Source organism: Oncorhynchus nerka, linkage group LG17, assembly GCF_034236695.1.
Source record: "Oncorhynchus nerka isolate Pitt River linkage group LG17, Oner_Uvic_2.0, whole genome shotgun sequence".
Taxonomy (NCBI): domain Eukaryota; kingdom Metazoa; phylum Chordata; class Actinopteri; order Salmoniformes; family Salmonidae; genus Oncorhynchus; species Oncorhynchus nerka.
In genome coordinates, this window is record NC_088412.1 from 7790615 (window position 1) to 7814559 (window position 23945).

The 23945-nt window shown below is 44.6% G+C and overlaps 1 protein-coding gene across 1 annotated transcript in view; it reads left to right on the top strand.

The window, feature by feature from the left end:
• Window positions 1-23945, top strand: part of LOC115124304 (synaptotagmin-7-like) — a 264926-nt gene that overhangs the window by 50945 nt on the left and 190036 nt on the right. The window contains exon 4 of the mRNA XM_065002754.1: window positions 21994-22076. Coding sequence (XP_064858826.1) covers window positions 21994-22076 — 83 coding nt within the window. The remainder of the gene's footprint in view (window positions 1-21993; window positions 22077-23945) is intronic.

The window sequence follows — 23945 nt, forward strand, 5'->3', positions numbered from 1 at the left end:
GGTGGTCTGATGGTGGTCTGAAGGTGGTCTGAAAGTCTGAAGGTGGTCTGATGGTGGTCTGAAAATGGTCTGAAAGGCAGCTGAAAGGTCTGAATGGTGGTCTGAACAGGTCTGATGGTGGTCAGCAGATGGTGGTCTGATGGTGGTCAGATGGTGAACAGAACTGATGGTGGTCTGAACAGGCAGTCTGATGGGTGGTCTGAACAGGTCTGATGGTGGTCTGAAGGTCTGATGGGTCTGAAGGTCTGATGGTGGTCTGAAGGTGGTCTGATGGTGGTCTGAAGGTGGTCTGATGGTGGTCTGATGGTGGTCTGATCGTGGTCTGAATGTCTGAAAGTGGTCTGAAGGTGGTCTGATGGTGGTCTGAAGGTGGTCTGAAGGTGGTCTGAAGGTGGTCTGATGGTGGTCTGAAGGTGGTCTGAAGGTGGTCTGATGGTGGTCTGATGGTGGTCTGAATGTCTGAAGGTGGTCTGAAGGTGGTCTGATGGTGGTCTGAAGAACAGAAGGTGGCAGATGGTGATCAGATGGTGGTCTGAGAACAGGGTCAGCAGATCTGATGGTGGTCAGAAGGTGGTCTGATGGTGGTCTGAAGGTCAGATGGTGGTCTGATGGTGGTCTCTTGGTGGTCTGATTCAGGAAGACCTGGTCTGGCCTCTGATGGTGCTCTCTGGTGGTCTGACTGGTGGTCTGAAGGTGGTCTGATGGTGGTCTGAATGGTCTGAATGTCCTTGGTCAATGGTGGTCACTCTTTGGGCTGAATGGTCTGAAGGTCTGGATGACAGCATCAAAAGTTTTGATTGTGGTCTGACATTTTATCATTCTGATGGTGGTCTGAAGGTGGTCTCATGGTGGTATGAAGGTGATGTTTGATGGTGGTCTGAAAGTGGTCTGAAGGTGGTCTCATTGGTCTGGTCTGAAGAATTATGTCTGATGGTGGTCTGAAGGTGGTCTGAAGGTTATCTGATGGTTTGAAGGTGGTCTGAAGATTTAAATGGGTCTGAAAGTGGTCTGAAGGTGGTCTGAAGTCAGAACAATGGCAAAGAGCCACTGCTCTAAAATGGTAATTGCCAGGATTTCTATTCCATAACACTTGAGCAGATCAGATGGTCAGAACAGAACAGTTGAACAGAACAGGCAGCTCATTATTAGAACAGAAGAACAGTGAATAGAACAGATCAGAACAGAACAGGCAGCAGATCAGATCAAAACAGAACAGGCAGCAGATCAGATCAGAACAGAACAGGCAGCAGATCAGATCAGAACAGAACAGGCAGCAGATCAGATCAGAACAGAACAGGCAGCAGATCAGATCAAAACAGAACAGGCAGCAGATCAGATCAGAACAGAACAGGCAGCAGATCAGATCAGAACAGAACAGGCAGCAGTGGCTCTTTGCCATTCAGGAAGACCTGTCTGGCCTTATCCTGCTCCTGGTTCTACTGGCAATACAAAGCTTGATCAGAGTATGCAATGTCCTTCAATGGAAACACTCTTTGGGCTGAATACTCAAGTCTGGATAGACAGCATCAAAAGTTTTGATTGTTCACATTTTATCACATTTTATTGCTGTTAAGATGACGATCACGATTATAATTATGTTTTTATGAGAGGGAACAAAAGATGAGGATGAAGGCAATTATCTCATTTTAAGACCAGCTGTCTGTTTGATTTAAATGGGTATTAGTTCCGTCACTGTGTTAGAACATAAGTGTTGCTACTAAAATGAGTAATTAGGATTTCTATTCCATATACTTGTGGTTAACGAAGTGGTCCAGTCTGATAGTTGTTGCAACTCATTATTAGGAAGGTGTTCATAATGTTTTGTACACTCAGTGTACATACTGTAGTATTTACTGTAGTATACTGTAGTATTTACTGTAGTATACTGTAGTATTTACTGTAGTATACTGTAGTATTTACTCTCTTATACTGTAGTATTTACTGTAGTATACTGTAGTATTTACTCTCTTATACTGTAGTATTTACTGTAGTATACTGTAGTATTTACTGTCGTATACTGTAGTATTTACTGTCGTATACTGTAGTATTTACTGTAGTATACTGTAGTATTTACTGTAGTATTTACTGTAGTATACTGTAGTATTTACTCTCTTATACTGTAGTATTTACTGTAGTATACTGTGGTATTTACTGTCGTATACGGCAGTATTTACAGTTAACTATAGTATAAATACTGTTGTAAAAAATTCAACTGTAGTATATACTATAGTTTATATGTTGACTTCAGGAAGCAGAGGAGAATCACGTCCTGATCCACATCAACGGGACTGTACTTTTAGGTTCCTCGGCGTCCAGATAACTAATGACTTGGACCAACAACACCACCACTCTTGTCAAGAGGGCGGAAACAGCATCTCTACTTCCTGGTACTCTCCAAATAGTACCGCTGCACCATCGAGAGCGTCCTGACCGGTTACCTCACGGCTTGGTACGGGAATTGCTCCGTCCATGACCGCAAGGCCCTCCAGTGGGTGGTGAAGACGGCCCAGTACATCCCTGGAATCGCAAGGCCCTCCAGTGGGTGGTGAAGATGGACCAGTACATCCCTGGGATCGTGCTCCCTCCAGTGGGTGGTGAAGATGGACCAAAACATCACTGAGGAAGGCCTGCCACCCATCCAGGACATCTACTGTTGGGGCAAAACAGTGCCTGAGGATGAGGCCTGATACCAACAGACTCAGAGTTCACTTTACTGTTGGGGCAGACGGTACCGGAGGATGAGGTCTGATACCAACAGACTCAGAGACCGTTTCTATCTACAAACCATCAGACTGTATCAGAGCATGAGGTCTGATACCAACAGACTCAGAGACAGTTTCTATCTACAAACCATCAGACTTCTGAACACTTCCAAGTGGACTGACAACCTGCTCTGATTCTCGGCAATTTCACACACACACACACACACACACACACACACACACACACACACACACACACACACACACACACACACACACACACACACACACACACACAGCTGTTGCTACCAGACTGTTATTATGATTGCTAAATACTGCACAATTTAAACACTATAGTGTGTTTTGGCGGACATTACTGTAGTATTTATTATAGTGTTCTACATTATACTACAACATTCGATAGTAAGTACTACACATGATCGAGGGATACTACAGTATGCAATATAGTATTCTACAGTGTGTGTGTGTTGTTATGGTGGTGGTATTGAAGACCGAGTGTCTGTAGTCTGTGCAGTCTGAGTCCTGGGGCCAGGAGGCTCCATGCCTATCACATCACAGGGTGTTTGAAGCAGTCAGCAGAGAGCCAGCTAAAGGCTCGCAGAGGAGGGAGAATGGGCCTGTTTTCACAGCCCAGCCACCTGGGACCACCTGTCACTCATCCCTCTCTTTATGCTCCACACCACCTCACACACACACGCTCTCTCTCGCTCCTGGCATCCTCTCCTCTCCTCTCCTCTCCCTCTCCTCTCCTCTCCTCTCCTCTCCTCTCCTCTCCTCTCCTCTCCTCTCCTCTCCTCTCCCCTCCTCTCTCTTTGTCTCCATTGCCATCCCTCCTCTCCTCTTTTCTCATATCTTCTCCTTTCCTCTTCTCTCCTCTCTCCTCTCTCTTTGTCTCGATTGCCATCCCTCCTCTCCCCTCCTCTCCTCTTGTCTCCTTTCCTCTCCACTCCTCTCATCTCCTCTCCTCTCCTCTTCTCTCCCCTCCTCTCCTCTTCTCTCCTCTCTCCTCTCTCTTTGTCTCCATTGCCATCCCTCCTCTCCCCTCCTCTCCTCTTGTCTCCTTTCCTCTCCACTCCTCTCCTCTCCACTCCTCTCCTCTCCTCTCCTCTCCTTTCCTTTCCTTTCCTTTCCTTTCTTTCCTCTCCTCTCCTCTCCTCTCCTCTCCTCTCCTCTCTCTTTGTCTCCATTGCCATCCCTCCTCTCCTCTTTTCTCATTTCTTCTCCTTTCCTCTTCTCTCCCCTCCTCTCATCTCCTCTTCTCTCCTCTCTCCTCTCTCTTTGTCTCGATTGCCATCCCTCCTCTCCCCTCCTCTCCTCTTGTCTCCTTTCCTCTCCACTCCTCTCATCTCCTCTCCTCTCCTCTTCTCTCCCCTCCTCTTCTCTCCTCTCTCTTTGTCTCCATTGCCATTCCTCCTCTCCCCTCCTCTCCTCTTGTCTCCTTTCCTCTCCTCTCATCTCCTCTCCTCTTCGCTCCCCTCCTCTTCTCTCCTCTCTCCTCTCTCTTTGTCTCGATTGCCATTCCTCCTCTCCCCTCCTCTCCTCTTGGTCTCCTCTCCACTCCTCTCCCCTCCTCTCCTCTTGTCTCCTTTCCTCTCCGCTCCTCTCATCTCCTCTCATCTCATCTCCTCTTTTCGCCTCGTATTTCTTCTCTTCCCGGTTGGCTGTCTCTCTTTTTTTAAATTTTGAATTCTATTTTAAACTCGTCTATTCTTTCACCATCTCCCTCACTCTCTCTCCTCTCCTCCCCTCCGTCCCCATCCTCTCTTCCCTCCAGTACTCCCTCTCATTATCTCTCTCTCTCCTCACCTTAATAAAATGCGATGAGGGTGTTGAATGATACATGAGGTACCCTTGATAGCTTGTTCTTGACTGTCAGAAATTCACTCTGTTTTGTACTGCTCAGGAACTGCATTGTGTGTGACGGTGTGTATCTTTGACTGAGCATGATGGAATATGTAATGAGTGGTCATGCTTGTAGCAAATTACACACACACACAGACACACACACACACACACACACACACACACACACACACACACACACACACACACACACACACACACACACACACACACACACACACACACACACACACACAGTTCCAGGGTCAGTAGATATATACAGGGACAGTTCCAGGGTCAGTAGATATATACAGGGACAGTTCCAGGGTCAGTAGTTATATACAGGGTCAGTAGATATATACAGGGACAGTAGATATATACAGGGACAGTTCCAGGGTCAGTAGATATATACAGGGACAGTTCCAGGGTCAGTAGATATATACAGGGACAGTTCCAGGGTCAGTAGTTATATACAGGGTCAGTAGCTATATACAGGGACAGTTCCAGGGTCAGTAGCTATATACAGGGTCAGTAGCTATATACAGGGACAGTTCCAGGGTCAGTAGTTATATACAGGGTCAGTAGCTATATACATGGTCAGTTCCAGGGTCAGTAGCTATATACAGGGATAGTTCCAGGGTCAGTAGCTATATACAGGGACAGTTCCAGGGTCAGTAGCTATATACAGGGACAGTTTCAGGGTCAGTAGATATATACAGGGACAGTTCCAGGGTCAGTAGATATATACAGGGTCAGTACATATATACAGGGTCAGTTCCAGGGTCAGTAGCTATATACAGGGTCAGTAGTTATATACAGGGACAGTTCCAGGGTCAGTAGATATATACAGGGACAGTTCCAGGGTCAGTAGATATATACAGGGACAGTTCCAGGGTCAGTAGTTATATACAGGGTCAGTAGATATATACAGGGACAGTAGATATATACAGGGACAGTTCCAGGGTCAGTAGATATATACAGGGACAGTTCCAGGGTCAGTAGATATATACAGGGACAGTTCCAGGGTCAGTAGTTATATACAGGGACAGTTCCAGGGTCAGTAGCTATATACAGGGTCAGTAGCTATATACAGGGACAGTTCCAGGGTCAGTAGCTGTATACAGGGTCAGTAGCTATATACAGGGACAGTTCCAGGGTCAGTAGTTATATACAGGGTCAGTAGCTATATACAGGGTCAGTTCCAGGGTCAGTAGCTATATACAGGGATAGTTCCAGTGTCAGTAGCTATATACAGGGACAGTTCCAGGGTCAGTAGCTATATACAGGGACAGTTTCAGGGTCAGTAGATATATACAGGGACAGTTCCAGGGTCAGTAGATATATACAGGGTCAGTACATATATACAGGGTCAGTTCCAGGGTCAGTAGCTATATACAGGGACAGTTCCAGGGTCAGTAGATATATACAGGGACAGTTCCAGGGTCAGTAGATATATACAGGGACAGTTCCAGGGTCAGTAGTTATATACAGGGTCAGTAGATATATACAGGGACAGTAGATATATACAGGGACAGTTCCAGGGTCAGTAGATATATACAGGGACAGTCCCAGGGTCAATAGATATATACAGGGACAGTTCCAGGGTCAGTAGATATATACAGGGTCAGTAGATATATACAGGGACAGTTCCAGGGTCAGTATATATATACAGGGACAGTAGATATATACAGGGACAGTTCCAGGGTCAGTATATATATACAGGGACAGTTCCAGGGTCAGTAGCTATATATAGGGTCAGTTCCAGGGTCAGTAGCTATATACAGGGTCAGTAGATATATACAGGGACAGTTACAGGGTCAGTAGTTATATACAAGGTCAGTTCCAGGGTCAGTAGATATATACAGGGACAGTTACAGGGTCAGTAGTTATATACAGGGTCAGTTCCAGGGTCAGTAGCTATATACAGGGTCAGTAGATATATACAAGGACAGTTCCAGGGTCAGTAGATATATACAGGGACAGTAGATATATACAGGGACAGTTCCAGGGTCAGTAGTTATATACAGGGTCAGTTCCAGGGTAGGTAGCTATATACAGGGTCAGTAGATATATACAGGGACAGTTCCAGGGTCAGTAGATATATACAGGGACAGTAGATATATACAGGGACAGTTCCAGGGTCATTAGCTATATACAGGGTCAGTTCCAGGGTCAGTAGCTATATACAGGGTCAGTGGATATATACAGGGACAGTTCCAGGGTCAGTAGATATATACAGGGTCAGTAGTTATATACAGGGTCAGTAGATATACATTTACATTACATTTAAGTCATTTAGCAGACGCTCTTATCCAGAGACAGTAGATATATACAGGGACAGTAGATATATACAGGCACAGTTTCAGGGACAGTAGATATATACAGGGACAGTTCCAGGGTCAGTATATATATATACAGGGACAGTTCCAGGGTCAGTAGCTATATATAGGGTCAGTTCCAGGGTCAGTAGCTATATACAGGGTCAGTAGATATATACAGGGACAGTTACAGGGTCAGTAGTTATATACAGGGTCAGTAGTTAGTTCCAGGGTCAGTAGATATACAGTTACAGGGTCAGTAGTTATATACAGGGTAGCTATATACAGGGTCAGTAGATATATACAGGGACAGTTCCAGGGTCAGTAGATATATACAGGGACAGTAGATATATACAGGGACAGTTCCAGGGTCAGTAGTTATATACAGGGTCCGTTCCAGGGTCAGTAGCTATATACAGGGTCAGTAGATATATACAGGGACAGTTCCAGGGTCAGTAGATATATACAGGGACAGTAGATATATACAGGGATAGTTCCATGGTCAGTAGTTATATACAGGGACTGTTCCAGGGTCAGTAGTTATATACAGGGTCAGTAGATATATACAGGGATAGTTCCAGGGTCAGTAGATATATACAGGGTCAGTAGTTATATACAGGGTCAGTAGATATACATTTACATTACATTTAAGTCATTTAGCAGACGCTCTTATCCAGAGACAGTAGATATATACAGGGACAGTAGATATATACAGGCACAGTTTCAGGGACAGTAGATATATACAGGGACAGTTCCAGGGTCAGTATATATATATACAGGGACAGTTCCAGGGTCAGTAGCTATATATAGGGTCAGTTCCAGGGTCAGTAGCTATATACAGGGTCAGTAGATATATACAGGGACAGTTACAGGGTCAGTAGTTATATACAAGGTCAGTTCCAGGGTCAGTAGATATATACAGGGACAGTTACAGGGTCAGTAGTTATATACAGGGTCAGTTCCAGGGTCAGTAGCTATATACAGGGTCAGTAGATATATACAAGGACAGTTCCAGGGTCAGTAGATATATACAGGGACAGTAGATATATACAGGGACAGTTCCAGGGTCAGTAGTTATATACAGGGTCAGTTCCAGGGTCAGTAGCTATATACAGGGTCAGTAGATATATACAGGGACAGTTCCAGGGTCAGTAGATATATACAGGGACAGTAGATATATACAGGGACAGTTCCAGGGTCATTAGCTATATACAGGGTCAGTTCCAGGGTCAGTAGCTATATACAGGGTCAGTGGATATATACAGGGACAGTTCCAGGGTCAGTAGATATATACAGGGTCAGTAGATATATATACAGGGCCAGTTCCAGGGTCAGTAGTTATATACAGGGTCAGTAGATATATACAGGGACAGTTACAGGGCCAGTAGCTATATACAGGGACAGTTCCAGGGTCAGTAGATATGTACAGGGACAGTAGATATATACAGGGTCAGTAGTTATATACAGGGTCAGTAGATATATACAGTGTCAGTAGATATATACAGTAGATACAGATATATACAGGGACAGTTCCAGGGTCAGTAGCTGTATGTGTGTGTAGGCTACTGTGAATGTGAGCGAGTGACACTGTGAACAGGGACAGGGAAGATATATACAGGGGTCAGCAACTAACCAGGGACAGGTTCACAGGTTGTCGAGTAGCTACCATACCCATCATCAGGGACGTAGTCTTGATTGGGCATCAGAACGGGTGAAGCTGCAGTAGTTAAGGCACTCATTCTGCACAGGTTTCAGATCGAGTTCCAGGGTCTCAGATCGATCTACTCAGATCGTCAGTTTCATATCAGGGTCAGTCTCAGATATATATTCAGGGTCATGTGGATCTGTGAAGACCGCTATTCGCCGCTCGCAAGACAGTAGTCATACAGTACATCAGTCATACAGTACATCAGACATACAGTACATCAGTCATACAATACATCAGTCATACAGTACATCAGTCATGCAGTATATCAGACATACAGTACATCAGTCATACAGTACATCAGTCATACAGTATATCAGACATACAGTACATCAGTCATACAGTATATGAGTCATACAGTACAACAGTCATACAGTACATCAGTCATACAGTACATCAGTCATACAGTACATCAGTCATACAGTACATCAGTCATACAGTAGTAGTCATACAGTACAGTAGTCATATATATCAGGGCATTCAGTATATCAGTCATACAGTACATCAGTCATACAGTACAGTAGTCAGTAGATACATCAGTCATACAGTCCATCAGTCATACAGTACATCAGTCATACAGTATATCAGGGTACAGTAGATCATCATACAGGGACAGTAGTCATACAGTACATCAGTCAGACAGTATATCAGTCATACAGTACATCGGTCAGACAGTACATCAGTCATACAGTATATCAGTCATACAGTACAGTAGTCATACAGTATATCAGTCATACAGTACACAGTATATCAGTCATACAGTACAGTAGTCATACAGTACATCAGTCATACAGTACAACAGTCATACAGTGCAGTAGTCATACAGTACATCAGTCATACAGTACATCCGTCATACAGTACAGTAGTCATACAGTATATCAGTCATACAGTACAGTAGTCATACAGTATATCAGTCATACAGTATATCAGACATACAGTACATCAGTCATACAGTACATCAGTCATACAGTACATCAGTCATACAGTACAGTAGTCATACAGTACATCAGTCAGACAGTACATCAGTCATACAGTACATCAGTCATACAGTACATCAGTCATACAGTACAGTAGTCATACAGTACAGTAGTCATACAGTATATCAGTCATACAGTACATCAGTCATACAGTACATCAGTCATACAGTACAGTAGTCATACAGTACATCAGTCATACAGTCCATCAGTCATACAGTACATCAGTCATACAGTATATCAGACATACAGTACATCAGTCATACAGTACAGTAGTCATACAGTACATCAGTCAGACAGTACATCAGTCATACAGTACATCGGTCATACAATACATCAGTCATACAGTACATCAGTCATACAGTACATCAGTCATACAGTATATCAGACATCAGTACATCAGTCATACAGTATCGAGTCATACAGTACAACAGTCATACAGTACATCAGTCATACAGTCAGTCAGTACAGTATATCAGACATACAGTACATCAGTCATACAGTACATCAGTCATACAGTCATACAGTACATCAGTCATACAGTACATCAGACATACAGTACATCAGTCATACAGTACATCAGTCATACAGTACATCAGTCATACAGTACATCAGTCATACAGTACATCAGTCATACAGTCAGTCATACAGTACATCAGTCATACAGTATATCAGTACATCAGTCACAGTACATCAGTCATACAGTATATCAGTCATACAGTACAGTCAGTCATACAGTACATCAGTCATACAGTACAGTAGTCATACAGTACATCAGTCATACAGTCCATCAGTCATACAGTACATCAGTCATACAGTATATCAGACATACAGTACATCAGTCATACAGTACAGTAGTCATACAGTACATCAGTCAGACAGTATATCAGTCATACAGTACATCGGTCAGACAGTCATACAGTACATCAGTCATACAGTATATCAGTCATACAGTACAGTAGTCATACAGTATATCAGTCATACAGTACACAGTATATCAGTCATACAGTACAGTAGTCATACAGTACATCAGTCATACAGTACAACAGTCATACAGTGCAGTAGTCATACAGTACATCAGTCATACAGTACATCAGTCATACAGTACATCCGTCATACAGTACAGTAGTCATACAGTATATCAGTCATACAGTACAGTAGTCATACAGTATATCAGTCATACAGTATATCAGACATACAGTACATCAGTCATACAGTACATCAGTCATACAGTACATCAGTCATACAGTACAGTAGTCATACAGTACATCAGTCATACAGTACATCAGTCATACAGTACATCAGTCATACAGTACATCAGTCATACAGTACAGTAGTCATACAGTAGTCAGTACATACAGTATATCAGTCATACAGTACATCAGTCATACAGTACATCAGTCATACAGTACAGTAGTCATACAGTACATCAGTCATACAGTACATCAGTCATACAGTACATCAGTCATACAGTACATCAGTCATACAGTACATCAGTCATACAGTACATCAGTCATACAGTACATCAGTCATACAGTACATCAGTCATACAGTACATCAGTCAGTCACAGTACAGTCAGTCATAGTCAGTACATCAGTCATACAGTACAGTAGTCATACAGTACATCAGTCATACAGTCCATCAGTCATACAGTACAGTCATCAGTCATACAGTATATCAGACATACAGTACATCAGTCATACAGTACAGTATACAGTCAGTAGTCATACAGTATACAGTACATCAGTCATACAGTACATCCGTCAGTACATCAGTCAGTATCAGTACATACAGTACATCAGTCATACAGTACATCAGTCATACAGTACATCAGTCATACAGTACATCAGTCAGACAGTACATCAGTCATACAGTACATCAGTCATACAGTACAGTAGTCATACAGTACAGTAGTCATACAGTATATCAGTCATACAGTACATCAGTCATACAGTACATCAGTCATACAGTACAGTAGTCATACAGTACATCAGTCATACAGTCCATCAGTCATACAGTACATCAGTCATACAGTATATCAGACATACAGTACATCAGTCATACAGTACAGTAGTCATACAGTACATCAGTCAGACAGTACATCAGTCATACAGTACATCGGTCAGACAGTACATCAGTCATACAGTATATCAGTCATACAGTACAGTAGTCATACAGTATATCAGTCATACAGTACATCAGTCATACAGTATATCAGTCATACAGTACACAGTATATCAGTCATACAGTACAGTAGTCATACAGTACAGTAGTCATACAGTACATCAGTCATACAGTACATCAGTTATACAGTACATCAGTCATACAGTACAGTAGTCATACAGTATATCAGTCATACAGTACAGTAGTCATACAGTATATCAGTCATACAGTGCAGTAGCCATACAGTACATCAGTCATACAGTACATCAGTCATACAGTACATCAGTCATACAGTATATCAGACAGACAGTACATCAGTCATACAGTACAGTAGTCATACAGTATATCAGTCATACAGTACACAGTATATCAGTCATACAGTACAGTAGTCATACAGTACAGTAGTCATACCGTACATCAGTCATACAGTACATCAGTCATACAGTACAGTAGTCATACAGTACATCAGTCATACAGTACATCAGTCAGACAGTACATCAGTCAGACAGTACATCAGTCATACAGTACATCAGTCATACAGTATATCAGACATACAGTACATCAGTCATACAGTACATCAGTCATACAGTATATTCGTCATACAGTACAACAGTCATACAGTACATCAGTCATACAGTACATCAGTCATACAGTATATGAGTCATACAGTACAACAGTCATACAGTACAACAGTCATACAGTACATCAGTCAGACAGTACATCAGTCATACAGTACATCGGTCAGACAGTACATCAGTCATACAGTATATCAGTCATACAGTACAGTAGTCATACACTATATCAGTCATCTTCACTGATTATTATTTGAATAATATTAGCATTATACTACTGGCAGCTACATGGCAGGTACATGGCAGCTACATGGCAGGTACATGGCAGGTACATGGCAGGTACATGGCAGCTACATGGCAGCTACATGGCAGCTACATGGCAGGTACATGGCAGGTACATGGCAGGTACATGGCAGGTACGCTCACACTCTGAATATATATCCCAATTTCCAAGGCATCACATCCCCAAATATATGCAAATTATTCAAGCAAATTATTCAAGATTATTTCAGGATGTGCTTATAACAACTTACTTGTCAATGACAGGTTTTAGATTTGCATCGTAGTCTGAGGATCCACGATGGCCAGCTAACGTCTGTCCCCAGAGACCAATTATAGACAAATATGGTTTTTAAATCTCATCTGCAAGATTTAGATAAAACACTGTTTGATTAGTGTTCTTGTGTGTGTGTGTGTGTGTGTGTGTGTGTGTGTGTGTGTGTGTGTGTGCGTGTGTGTGCGTGTGCATGTGTGCATGTGTGTGTGTGTGTGTGTGGTGTGTGTGTGTGTGTGTGTGTGTGTGGTGTGCGTGTGTGCGTGTGCGTGTGCGTGTGCATGTGTGTGTGTGTGTGTGGTGTGCGTGTGTGTGTGCGTGTGCATGTGTGCATGTGTGTGTGTGTGTGGTGTGTGTGTGTGTGTGTGTGTGTGTGCGTGTGTGCGTGTGCGTGTGCATGTGTGTGTGTGTGTGTTTTAGGCACAACATGTTTTTTAGAACATCTTTCCTGCTTTCCAACGTTCGTTCATTTTGGATGAAGGATGATGAAACTCACCTGTCTTCTCTGCTTGACGGAACAACAAAACACCTTTTCCTGCTAACAGCATCCTGTCTAACACCAACACCCCTGAGACTGCCTCTATACAGGACCTCTTCGTCGCTCTAAGTTTAATATTTACCTCTGTACTGTATAGGGCTTGGAGAGAGTGCTGTTCAGTTGAAAGGTGTCTATAGCCCTCTTGTTACAGACATACTGCTATTTGTATACAGCTGTTTAACCCACTGTTTAATTTGTGGGCCTGTGCTGACTCATTTGTTGACTGTTCTATTTCGGGTTAGTCCTGATTAAACAATCTACTCTCTCTCTCTCTCTCTCTCTCTCTCTCTCTCTCTCTCTCTCTCTCTCTCTCTCTCTCTCTCTCTCTCTCTCTCTCTCTCTCTCTCTCTCTCTCTCTCTCTCTTTCTCTCTCTCTTTCTCTCTCTCTTTCTCTCTCTCTCTCTCTTCTCTGTCTCTCTCTTTCTCTTTCTCTCTGTCTTTCTCTCTCTGTCCCCTCTCTCAATCCAATTCAGTTCAAGGGGCTTTATTGGCATGGGAAACATATGTTAACATTGCCAAAGCAAGTGAGAGTAGATAATATACAAAAGTTAAATAAACAATAGAAATGAACAGTAAACATTACACTCACAGAAGTTCCAAAAACAATAAAGACATTTCAAATGTCATATTATGTCTATATCTTAGATGTACAGATATCGTTGTTTAGCCAAGTATAGACTATTGTTAGAGCCTTGTATTGTTAGCTTTTCCTGTTTAATTAACAGGTCACAGACGCACAACCCTCATGACGTCTAAGGTGTGGATTGTACATTTGCAAGGAGACGTGTGTTAGTTGATCTTTATGACTCAGCCTCTCCGACACTAAACTAAAGAGATCCTATTGGTACTTCCTTGATCTCGATAACCTGTATTTTATTCACACGTTCTGTTCAGTTGGTTTGAGATAGATTGGTATTGTCATTTCTTTCCATGTACAGTTAGCAGCGTTGCTATTTTCAAGATATTGAGTCACAGGTTGATTCAAGATGTGTTCAGGTTCATTTAGTCACGGTAATTAGGCTTCTCCAAGCTCTGATGCTGCTGATGGTCATTAGTAGTCTACTAAAACTAACTGCCTGGTACTCAGCACTCTATAGTCCCTCTTATCACTCTGACATCAATGTAAATGTATTGGAAAATCTAAATCAAACACTTCATGAGAGCACATGAGCTCAACGTTTCTACAGGCTATGCAATTGCGTGAGAAAACAGAGTGATGGCCTCTATTAAAAAGACGAGACTCCCATCAGCTTTCTAAAGGCTAGGCCTACAATATCTATTTCTCAACTTTCCTAATATGAAGCACATTGCTTGTCTTAACAGGACTCCAGTCGACCAATTTTTTTATTTTTATTTTACCTTTATTTAACTAGGCAAGTCAGTTCTTACAAATTCTTATTTTCAATGACGGCCTAGGAACAGTGGGTTAACTGCCTGTTCAGGGGCAGAATGACAGATTTGTACCTTGTCAGCTCGGGGGTTTGAACTTGCAACCTTCCGGTTACTAGTCCAACAAATTCTTATTTTCAATGACGGCCTAGGAACAGTGGGTTAACTGCCTGTTCAGGGGCAGAATGACAGATTTGTACCTTGTCAGCTCGGGGGTTTGAACTTGCAACCTTCCGGTTACTAGTCCAACGCTCTAGCCACTAGGCTACCCTGCCGCCCCAATGAAAATGAACCACGGGAAAAGCGTCCTCCATTCGCTGTTTAATATCCTAGATGACACGTATTTTTGCCCTGCCCCTGTTTCCAGACAGGTGGATGATAATGGTTCTAAATCAAAACTAATTTAACACATGTATTATTTAGTAAAGACAGGATTATTTATTTTTTACCTTTATTTACCTAGGCAAGTCAGTTAAGAACAAATTCTTATTTTCAATGACGGCCTAGGAACAGTGGGTTAACTGCCTTGTTCAGGGGTAGAACGACAGATTTGTACCTTGTCAGCTCGGGGGTTTTGAACTTGCAACCTTCCGGTTACTAGTCCAACGCTCTAGCCACTAGGCTACCTGCCGCCCCTACCCTGCCGCACCGGGGGTAACCTAGTGGTGGGTGACAATATTGGCTCATCACTTGTGAATGATGACCAGCATAAGGAAAGAAACAATGCCCTTTTTTTGCCAACTTTTTCTAATCATAGTCACACACCTCATGTAGCCTAGCCCATAGGCCTATATGTTTTAATAAGGTTTGTAATCACAACTAAAGTATCCAAATAACTCCTTAAAATGAAGCACATTAATCCGCTTTACAACGGTTGTAGAGCCTAACTGGCATACATAAGCAGTGCGTGAGTTTAACTACATACATACATAAGCAGTGCGTGAGTTTAACTACATACATACATAAGCAGTGCGTGAGTTTAACTACATACATACATAAGCAGTGCGTGAGTTTAACTACATACATACATAAGCAGTGTGTGAGTTTAACTACATACATACATAAGCAGTGTGTGAGTTTAACTACATACATACATAAGCAGTGCGTGAGTTTAACTACATACATACATAAGCAGTGTGTGAGTTTAACTACATACATACATAAGCAGTGTGTGAGTTTCAAGTTTAGGGAAGATAATTTTCACCATAAAAATGCACCTTTATAATATTACAAGTATTATCTCTTTTACGGTCACTTTTGATAATGGTGTATTCCTTTTTGATGTTAGTGGTTGAATTAAATTGGGATCTATCGTATCCCTAACTGGATACTTTTGTACTATGGGGGATAGTAGATTGACATAGGCTGGTGCTTTTGCCGTTCGTTAGGCCGACTCATCTTGTTGGCCGACGTAAAGTAAATATGGACAGTTCTTCCAATATATTCAATTTGCACCTCAAACATGGATAAGGATGCGCTTAGTTGCATCCCCGAAGAGTCCGTCTTCACTTGTAGCCTGTGAGAAATCCCGGTTTACCCGATGGAGAGCCAAGTGAGTGAGAGGTGCATTCGTAGAATGTATCCTTTCTATTTTTTTTCAGCTATGTTCAATTGTGTTCTTCATACTATAACAATTATATAAAATAATGCCACGCAATTTTAAGCCAATCTTGTCTGCTAAATCAACTAGTGCAGCCCATAGCCATATGGCATAGCCAGATCAGGACCTAACATAATGTAATGAACACAAGGGGAGACAGAGAGCCGGTTTCAAGCGCAGGGTGCAGCAAGTGTTTATTGCAAAGGACCACAGGAGGAGGCAGGTAGCTGGGTCCAGGTGCAGGCAGATGGTCATACACAGGAGGAGCCAGGTAGCTGGGTCCAGGGGCAGGTAGCTGGGTCCAGGGGCAGGCAGAAGGTCATACACAGGAGGAGACAGGTAGCTGGGTCCAGGGGCAGGTAGCTGGGTCCAGGGGCAGGCAGAAGGTCATACACAGGAGGAGGCAGGTAGCTGGGTCCAGGGGCAGGCAGAAGGTCATACACAGGAGGAGACAGGTAGCTGGGTCCAGGGGCAGGTAGAAGGTCATACACAGGAGGAGGCAGGTAGCTGGGTCCAGGGGCAGGTAGCTGGGTCCAGGGGCAGGCAGAAGGTCATACACAGGAGGAGGCAGGTAGCTGGGTCCAGGGGCAGGCAGAGGTCATGCACAGGAGGAGGCAGATGGCTGGGTCCAGGGGCAGGCAGAGGTCATGCACAGGAGGAGGCAGGTAGCTGGGTCCAGGGGCTGGCAGAGGTCATACACAGGAGGAGGCAGGTAGCTGGGTCCAGGGGCAGGCAGAGGTCATACACAGGAGGAGGCAGGTAGCTGGGTCCAGGGGCAGACAGAGGTCATACACAGAAGGAGGCAGGTATCTGGGTCCATGGGCAGGCAGAAGGTCATACACAGGAGGAGGCAGGTAGCTGGGTTCAGGGGCAGGTAGCTGGGTCCAGGGGCAGGCAGAGGTCATACACAGGGGCCCAAAAAGGTAACAGTACAGGCAGGGAAAAGGCTGTAACGTCGTCATTAATGTGCCATTAATACAGGTAACGAGTGGAGGACAGAGGAGCCTCTTAAAGAAGAAGCTACAGGTCTGTGAGAGCCAGAAATCTTGCTTGTTTGTAGGTGACCAAATGCTTATTTTCCACCATAATTTGCAAATAAATTCATAAAAAATCCTACAATGTGATTTTCTGGATTTTTTCTCTCTCATTTTGTCTGTCATAGTTGAAGTGTACCTATGATGAAAATTACAGGCCTCTCTCATCTTTTTAAGTGGGAGAACTTGCACAATTGGTGTCTGACTAATTACTTTTTTGCCCCACTGTATGAGTTTGAGAGTGTGAGCTGGAAAGTGGGGCTGGAGAGTGAGCTGTGTTCAGGGGACCTTCGTGTTTGAGAGTGTGAGCTGGAAAGTGGGGCTGGAGAGCGAGCTGCTTTCAGGGGACCTTCGTGTTTGAGAGTGTGAGCTGGAAAGTGGGGCTGGAGAGTGAGTTGCTTTCAGGGGACCTTCGTGTTTGAGAGTGTGAGCTGGAAAGTGGGGCTGGAGAGTGAGCTGCGTTCAGGGGACCTTCGTGTTTGAGAGTGTGAGCTGGAAAGTGGGGCTGGAGAGTGAGCTGCTTTCAGGGGACCTTCGTGTTTGAGAGTGTGAGCTGGAAAGTGGGGCTGGAGAGTGAGCTGCTTTCAGGGGACCTTCGTGTTTGAGAGTGTGAGCTGGAAGCAGACGTTGTACATCGGGACAACTCAGAGTATACTATTCTGTTCTTCTGAAATAGGCTACATTTTCTTCATATCATGTTTCTTTAGACCTGTCTAAAATACATTTATTGTGATGGTGTGGTGATGTCAGGAAGTGATGATGCCAGGAAGTGGTGATGCCAGGAAATGGTGATGCCAGGAAGTGGTGATGCCAGGATGTCAGGAAGTGGTGATGCCAGGAAGTGGTGATGCCAGGAAATGGTGATGCCAGGATGTCAGGAAGTGGTGATGCCAGGAGGTGGTGATGCCAGGATGTCAGGAAGTGGTGATGTCAGGAAGTGTTGATGCCAGGAAGTGGTGATGCCAGGATGTCAGGAAGTGGTGATGCCAGGAAGTGGTGATGCCAGGATGTCAGGAAGTGGTGATGCCAGGACGTGGTGATGCCAGGATGTCAGGAAGTGGTGATGCCAGGATGTCAGGAAGTGGTGATGCCGACGCTCTTGCAGATACGACGTAGGCTCCAGCTGGGGGGACCTGGAGTGACGTCGACCTGGTGAATAGCTGGGCCACCTCGGGACATAGTGGAGGCCATTGGTGGCCCTGGAGTACTGTCTCTCAGGAGAGTAGTCTGGCTGACTCGGGAAGTAGCGGCAGGTGTGGTACTCCCACGGCGGTGACAATAGCTCCAGCCGGGAGGGCCTTGAGCGGTGGCGGTCAGGAGAGTAGCAGTGGTACCGGGGCTCCTCCTGCGGCGGTGACACAGGCCTCAGCTCATCATTCTTCTGGGATTCTTTGTGTGTGTGCGGGGTTGTGGGTGATGACGACAGCCCCATAAGGCTTTGGGGAATTGCAGGACAACTTCCAACTCCTCTTCTGGGTACTGGAACATCTTCTCTCTAACCACGTCAGAATCCGGCTCAAAGGACCATTTGAACACAGCTAGCTGGAGTTTGTCTGAGCTGGTTGACCTCTGTCACCTGCTGTCTACTTCCTGTGTCACTACAGGCTGTCTGGCTAGAAGAGTACGGATACTTCTCCTTTCAAGGGGTTTATTCCTTTTCTTTGTCACCACACACACACACATACATAAACAGGCTATATACACATGAATGAATAACCATAATCATTACACTATTAAAACACAGCTATTATTAACAGAAACCTAAACAATAAACCTGAGAGAGAGAAAGAAACCAACTACTCGACTAGACAACAGAAAGATTTATGCCCCCCCCCCCCCCCCCACACACACCTCCTCTCTCTCTCTGGTGAAGCTGTCATCTGATTCTGACAGGCTGAAGATGTTATCTGATCTGCCTGGAGCCCCAAAGTCGTAAATTACAGTGTGCAACAGTAACAGTAAATGACTTGCATTGAGAACTGCTGCCCTACCAACAATAAACTTCTGCATTAAACCACCTGTACAACCAATACAAATACTAATCACTTATCTATAGACAATATGCAGAGCAGTATTGACAACACACTTACATTACAGACTAGTAAAACGGAACCAGTAGGATATACGTGCATCTTCTTCTCCCTTTAAATACACTTTGGGTGCGGTGTCCAAATGCAAGTTTCCAAGTGCTCTGATTGGTTGGGAATGGAAAGGACTACGATAGGCTAAGTGGGGACCTAGGGGAAATGAAGGGCACTTTGAGAGAAAGTTAGGTAGAGAGGGGAGGAACTGTTTTTTAAAATTTCTTTTCTAGCATGTATCATTTCAATTTCTATGTGTGGTGTTGCCTAGGCAACCAAAGACTAGTTTGCTACAACATCTTTGCTTGTTTCAGCAAGGAACAACAAAAAAAAGATAGAGGGGCGATAGAGGGGGATAGAGGGGGATAGAGGGGGATAATAGAGGGGCGAAAGAGGGGCGATAGAGGGGGATAGAGGGGCGATAGAGGGACGATAGAGGGGCGATAGAGGGGGATAGAGAGGGACAGAGACCTGGAGTCTTCCACAGGGAACCCATTGGACTGTGTTGCTTTAGAGGGGGATAGAGGGGGACAGAGACCTGGAGTCTTCCACAGGGAACCCATTGGACTGTGTTGCTTTAGAGGGGGATAGAGGGGGATAGAGGGGGATAGAGGGGGATAGAGGGGGATAAAGGGGCGATAGAGGGCGATAGAGGGGGATAGAGGGGGATAGAGGGGGATAGAGGGGGAGAAAACTGGTGTCAAGTACAAACAAAGTGAATAGTTAATCGTTGAGGATGGAATTAGTTGGATTATTTTTAATTTGGTTCATCCATAACCGAATGTTACGTGGTTATACGGTCCTTGTGCCCTAGTGTGTTTCATACGATAGCAATTTAAACAGCCGAGTGGCATAGAGACCTGGAGTCTTCCAACAGGGAAACCATTGGACTGCGTTGCTTTAGAGGGGGATAGCGGGGGATAGAGGGGCGATCGAGGGGGATAGAGGGGGATAGAGGGGGATAGAGGGGGATAGAGGGGGATAGAGGAGCGATAGAGGAGCGATAGAGGGGGATAGAGGGAGATAGAGGGGGACAGAGACCTGGAGTCTTCCACAGGGAACCCATTGGACTGCGTTGCTTTAGAGGGAGATAGAGGGGGATAGAGGAGCGATAGAGGGGATAGAGGGGGGATAGAGGGGACAGAGACCTGGAGTCTTCCACAGGGAACCCATTGGACTGCGTTGCTTTAGAGGGGATAGAGGGGGACAGAGGGGCGATAGAGGGGGATAGAGGGGGATAGAGGGGCGATAGAGGGGGATAGAGGGGCGACAGAGACCTGGAGTCTTCCACAGGGAACCCATTGGACTGCGTTGCTTTAGAGGGGGATAGAGGGTGATAGAGGGGGATAGAGGGGGATAGAGGGGGACAGAGCCCTGGAGTCTTCCACAGGGAACCCATTGGACTGTGTTGCTTTAGAACAGGCATGATCAAATCACCATGTAAATGTCAGGGCTGAGTGTGTGAATGATAATCAGTGAGGATCTAGATTTGACTTTGATGAGCAGCAATCACAGAACCATCAGCTAAAGAGCTCTATTCAGGGGATAATATGATCATGTGTCTGTGTTGTGTGTGTGTGTGTGTGTGTGTGTGTGTGTGTGTGTGTGTGTGTGTGTGTGTGTGTGTGTGTGTGTGTGTGTGTGTGTGTGTGTGTGTGTGTGTGTGTGTGTGTGTGTGTGTGTGTGTGTGTGTGTGTGTGTGTGTGTGTTCTCCTCCAGAGATAGTAGGATAGGCTATTAAACCTTATTAGAGCACAAACACAGAGAGCAGATCCAACCACTGACCTTTTGTCTCTTCCCTCTCCTCTCCCTCCTCTTCTTCACTTATACTCTCCTCTCCTCACCCCTCTCCTCTCCTCTCTCCATCCTCTTCTTCACTTATACTCTCCTCACCCCTCTCCTCTCCTCACCCCTCTCCTCTCTCTCATCCCTTCTCTCTCTCCTCCCTCCTCCCTCCTCCCTACTCTTTCTCCCCCTCCTCATCCCTCCCTCTAACCTCTTATCTTCTCATCTGCTCTCCTCCCCTCCCCTCCCTTATCCTCTCCTCTCCTATATTCTCCTCTCCTGTCCTCTCCTCTCTTCCTCTCTCCTCCCTCTCTCCTCTCCTCTCCTCCCCTCTCTTCCTCTCTCCTCCCCTCCCCTCCCCTCTCCTCTCCTCTCCTCTCCTCTCCTCTCCTCTCCTCTCCTCTCCTCTCCTCTCCTCTCCTCTCCTCTCCTCTCCTCTCCTCCCCCTCTCTTCCTCTCTCCTCCCCTCCCCTCTCCTCTCCTCTCCTCTCCTCCCCTCACTTACTCTCTCCTCTCCTCTCCTCTCTTCCTCTCTCCTCCCCTCCCCTAACTGCCCTCTCCCTCTCCCTCTCCTCTCCTCTCCTCTCCTCTCCTCTCCTCTCCTCTCCTCTCCTCTCCTCTCCTCTCCTCTCTTCCTCTCTCCTCCCCTCCCCTCCTCTAACTGCCCTCTCCTCTCCTCTCCCCTCCTCTCCTCTCCTCTCCTCTCTGGCTCAAGGGGAAGAGGAATAAGCCAGGACTGGAGGCGGCTGGTACTTCAGAGGCGGGTCGTGGGCGAGGAGGAGAGAAAAAAGCCATCAAGTAGGTCTCTACCTGTAGGTTGCATAGGAACACATGGGTAGTGGGGCCAATGAATAGCCATAACATGCACTACCTTACCATTCAGTAGGGTTCAGCCCTGAATTCCCCACATGAACACTATGGTAAAACTGACAGCTGGTATTGGTATTAGCACTGGTAACTGGTAACTGGTATTAGCACTGGTAACTGGTAACTGGTATTAGCACTGGTAACTGGTACTGGTATTAGCACTGGTAACTGGTAACTGGTATTAGCACTGGTAACTGGTAACTGGTATTAGCACTGGTAACTGGTACTGGTATTAGCACTGGTAACTGATAACTGGTATTAGCACTGGTAACTGGTAACTGGTATTAGCACTGGTAACTGGTAACTGGTATTGGTAACTGGTAACTGGTACTGGTAACTGGTATTGATACTGGTAACTGGTAACTGGTATTGGTAACTGGTAACTGGTATTGGTATTACTGCTGGTAACTGGTATTGGTAACTGGTAACTGGTATTGGTATTACTGCTGGTAACTGGTAACTGGTATTGGTAACTGGTAACTGGTAACTGGTATTGGTAACTGGTAACTGGTATTTGTATTACTGCTGGTAACTGGTACTGGTATTGGTATTACTACTGGTAACTGGTATTGGTATTACTGCTGGTAACTGGTAACTGGTATTGGTAACCTGTAACTGGTAACTGGTATTGGTAACTGGTAACTGGTATTGGTATTACTGCTGTTAACTGGTACTGGTATTGGTATTACTACTGGTAACTGGTACTGGTATTGGTATTACTACTGGTAACTGGTACTGATATTGGTAAATGGTAACTGGTATTGGTATTACTGCTGGTAACTGGTACTGGTATTGGTATTACTACTGGTAACTGGTACTGGTATTGGTATTACTACTGGTAACTGGTATTGATATTACTACTGGTAACTGGTACTGGTAACTGGTACTGGTAGCTGGTATTGGTATTACTACTGGTAACTGGTATTAGTATTACTACTGGTAACTGGTACTGGTACTGGTACTGGTAACTGGTATTGGTATTACTACTGGTAACTGGTATTAGTATTACTACTGGTAACTGGTACTGGTAACTGGTACTGGTAACTGGTATTGGTACTGGTAACTGGTATTAGTATTACTACTGGTAACTGGTACTGGTAACTGGTACTGGTAGCTGGTATTGGTATTACTACTGGTAACTGGTATTAGTATTACTACTGGTAACTGGTACTGGTAACTGGTACTGGTAACTGGTATTGGTATTACTACTGGTAACTGGTATTAGTATTACTACTGGTAACTGGTACTGGTAACTGGTACTGGTAACTGGTATTGGTACTGGTAACTGGTAACTGGTACTGGTAACTGGTAACTGGTAACTGGTACTAAGCTGTTCAGCTGAAAGTCCAAAACCAAGGGATGTGTGTTATGGAGAATATGGTTTAACAAAACTGTTTAATGACAGGGGTGACATATCAATGTAGTAGTGCATTATGGGACGGTATGTAACCCTATTTGATTGCAGGGAACCTGGAGACACGACATTGTTTGTTTACGGTCATTTGAGTTCAGTGTTGTTGTTGATATGTTGCTGAGAGACACAAACCAACCAGGTAGTTAAGATGCTCTTAATGTTCATATGATTTAATCACTTTAGATTGGTGCTTCATTATCTCCCTTGTGATTGGTGCTTCATTATCTCCCTTGTGATTGGTGCTTCATTATCTCCCTTGTGATTGGTGCTTCATTATCTCCCTTGTGATTGGTGCTTCATTAGCTCCCTTGTGATTGGTCATGCATTATCTCCCTTGTGATTGCTCCTGCATTATTTCCCTTGTAATTGGTCCTACATTATCTCCC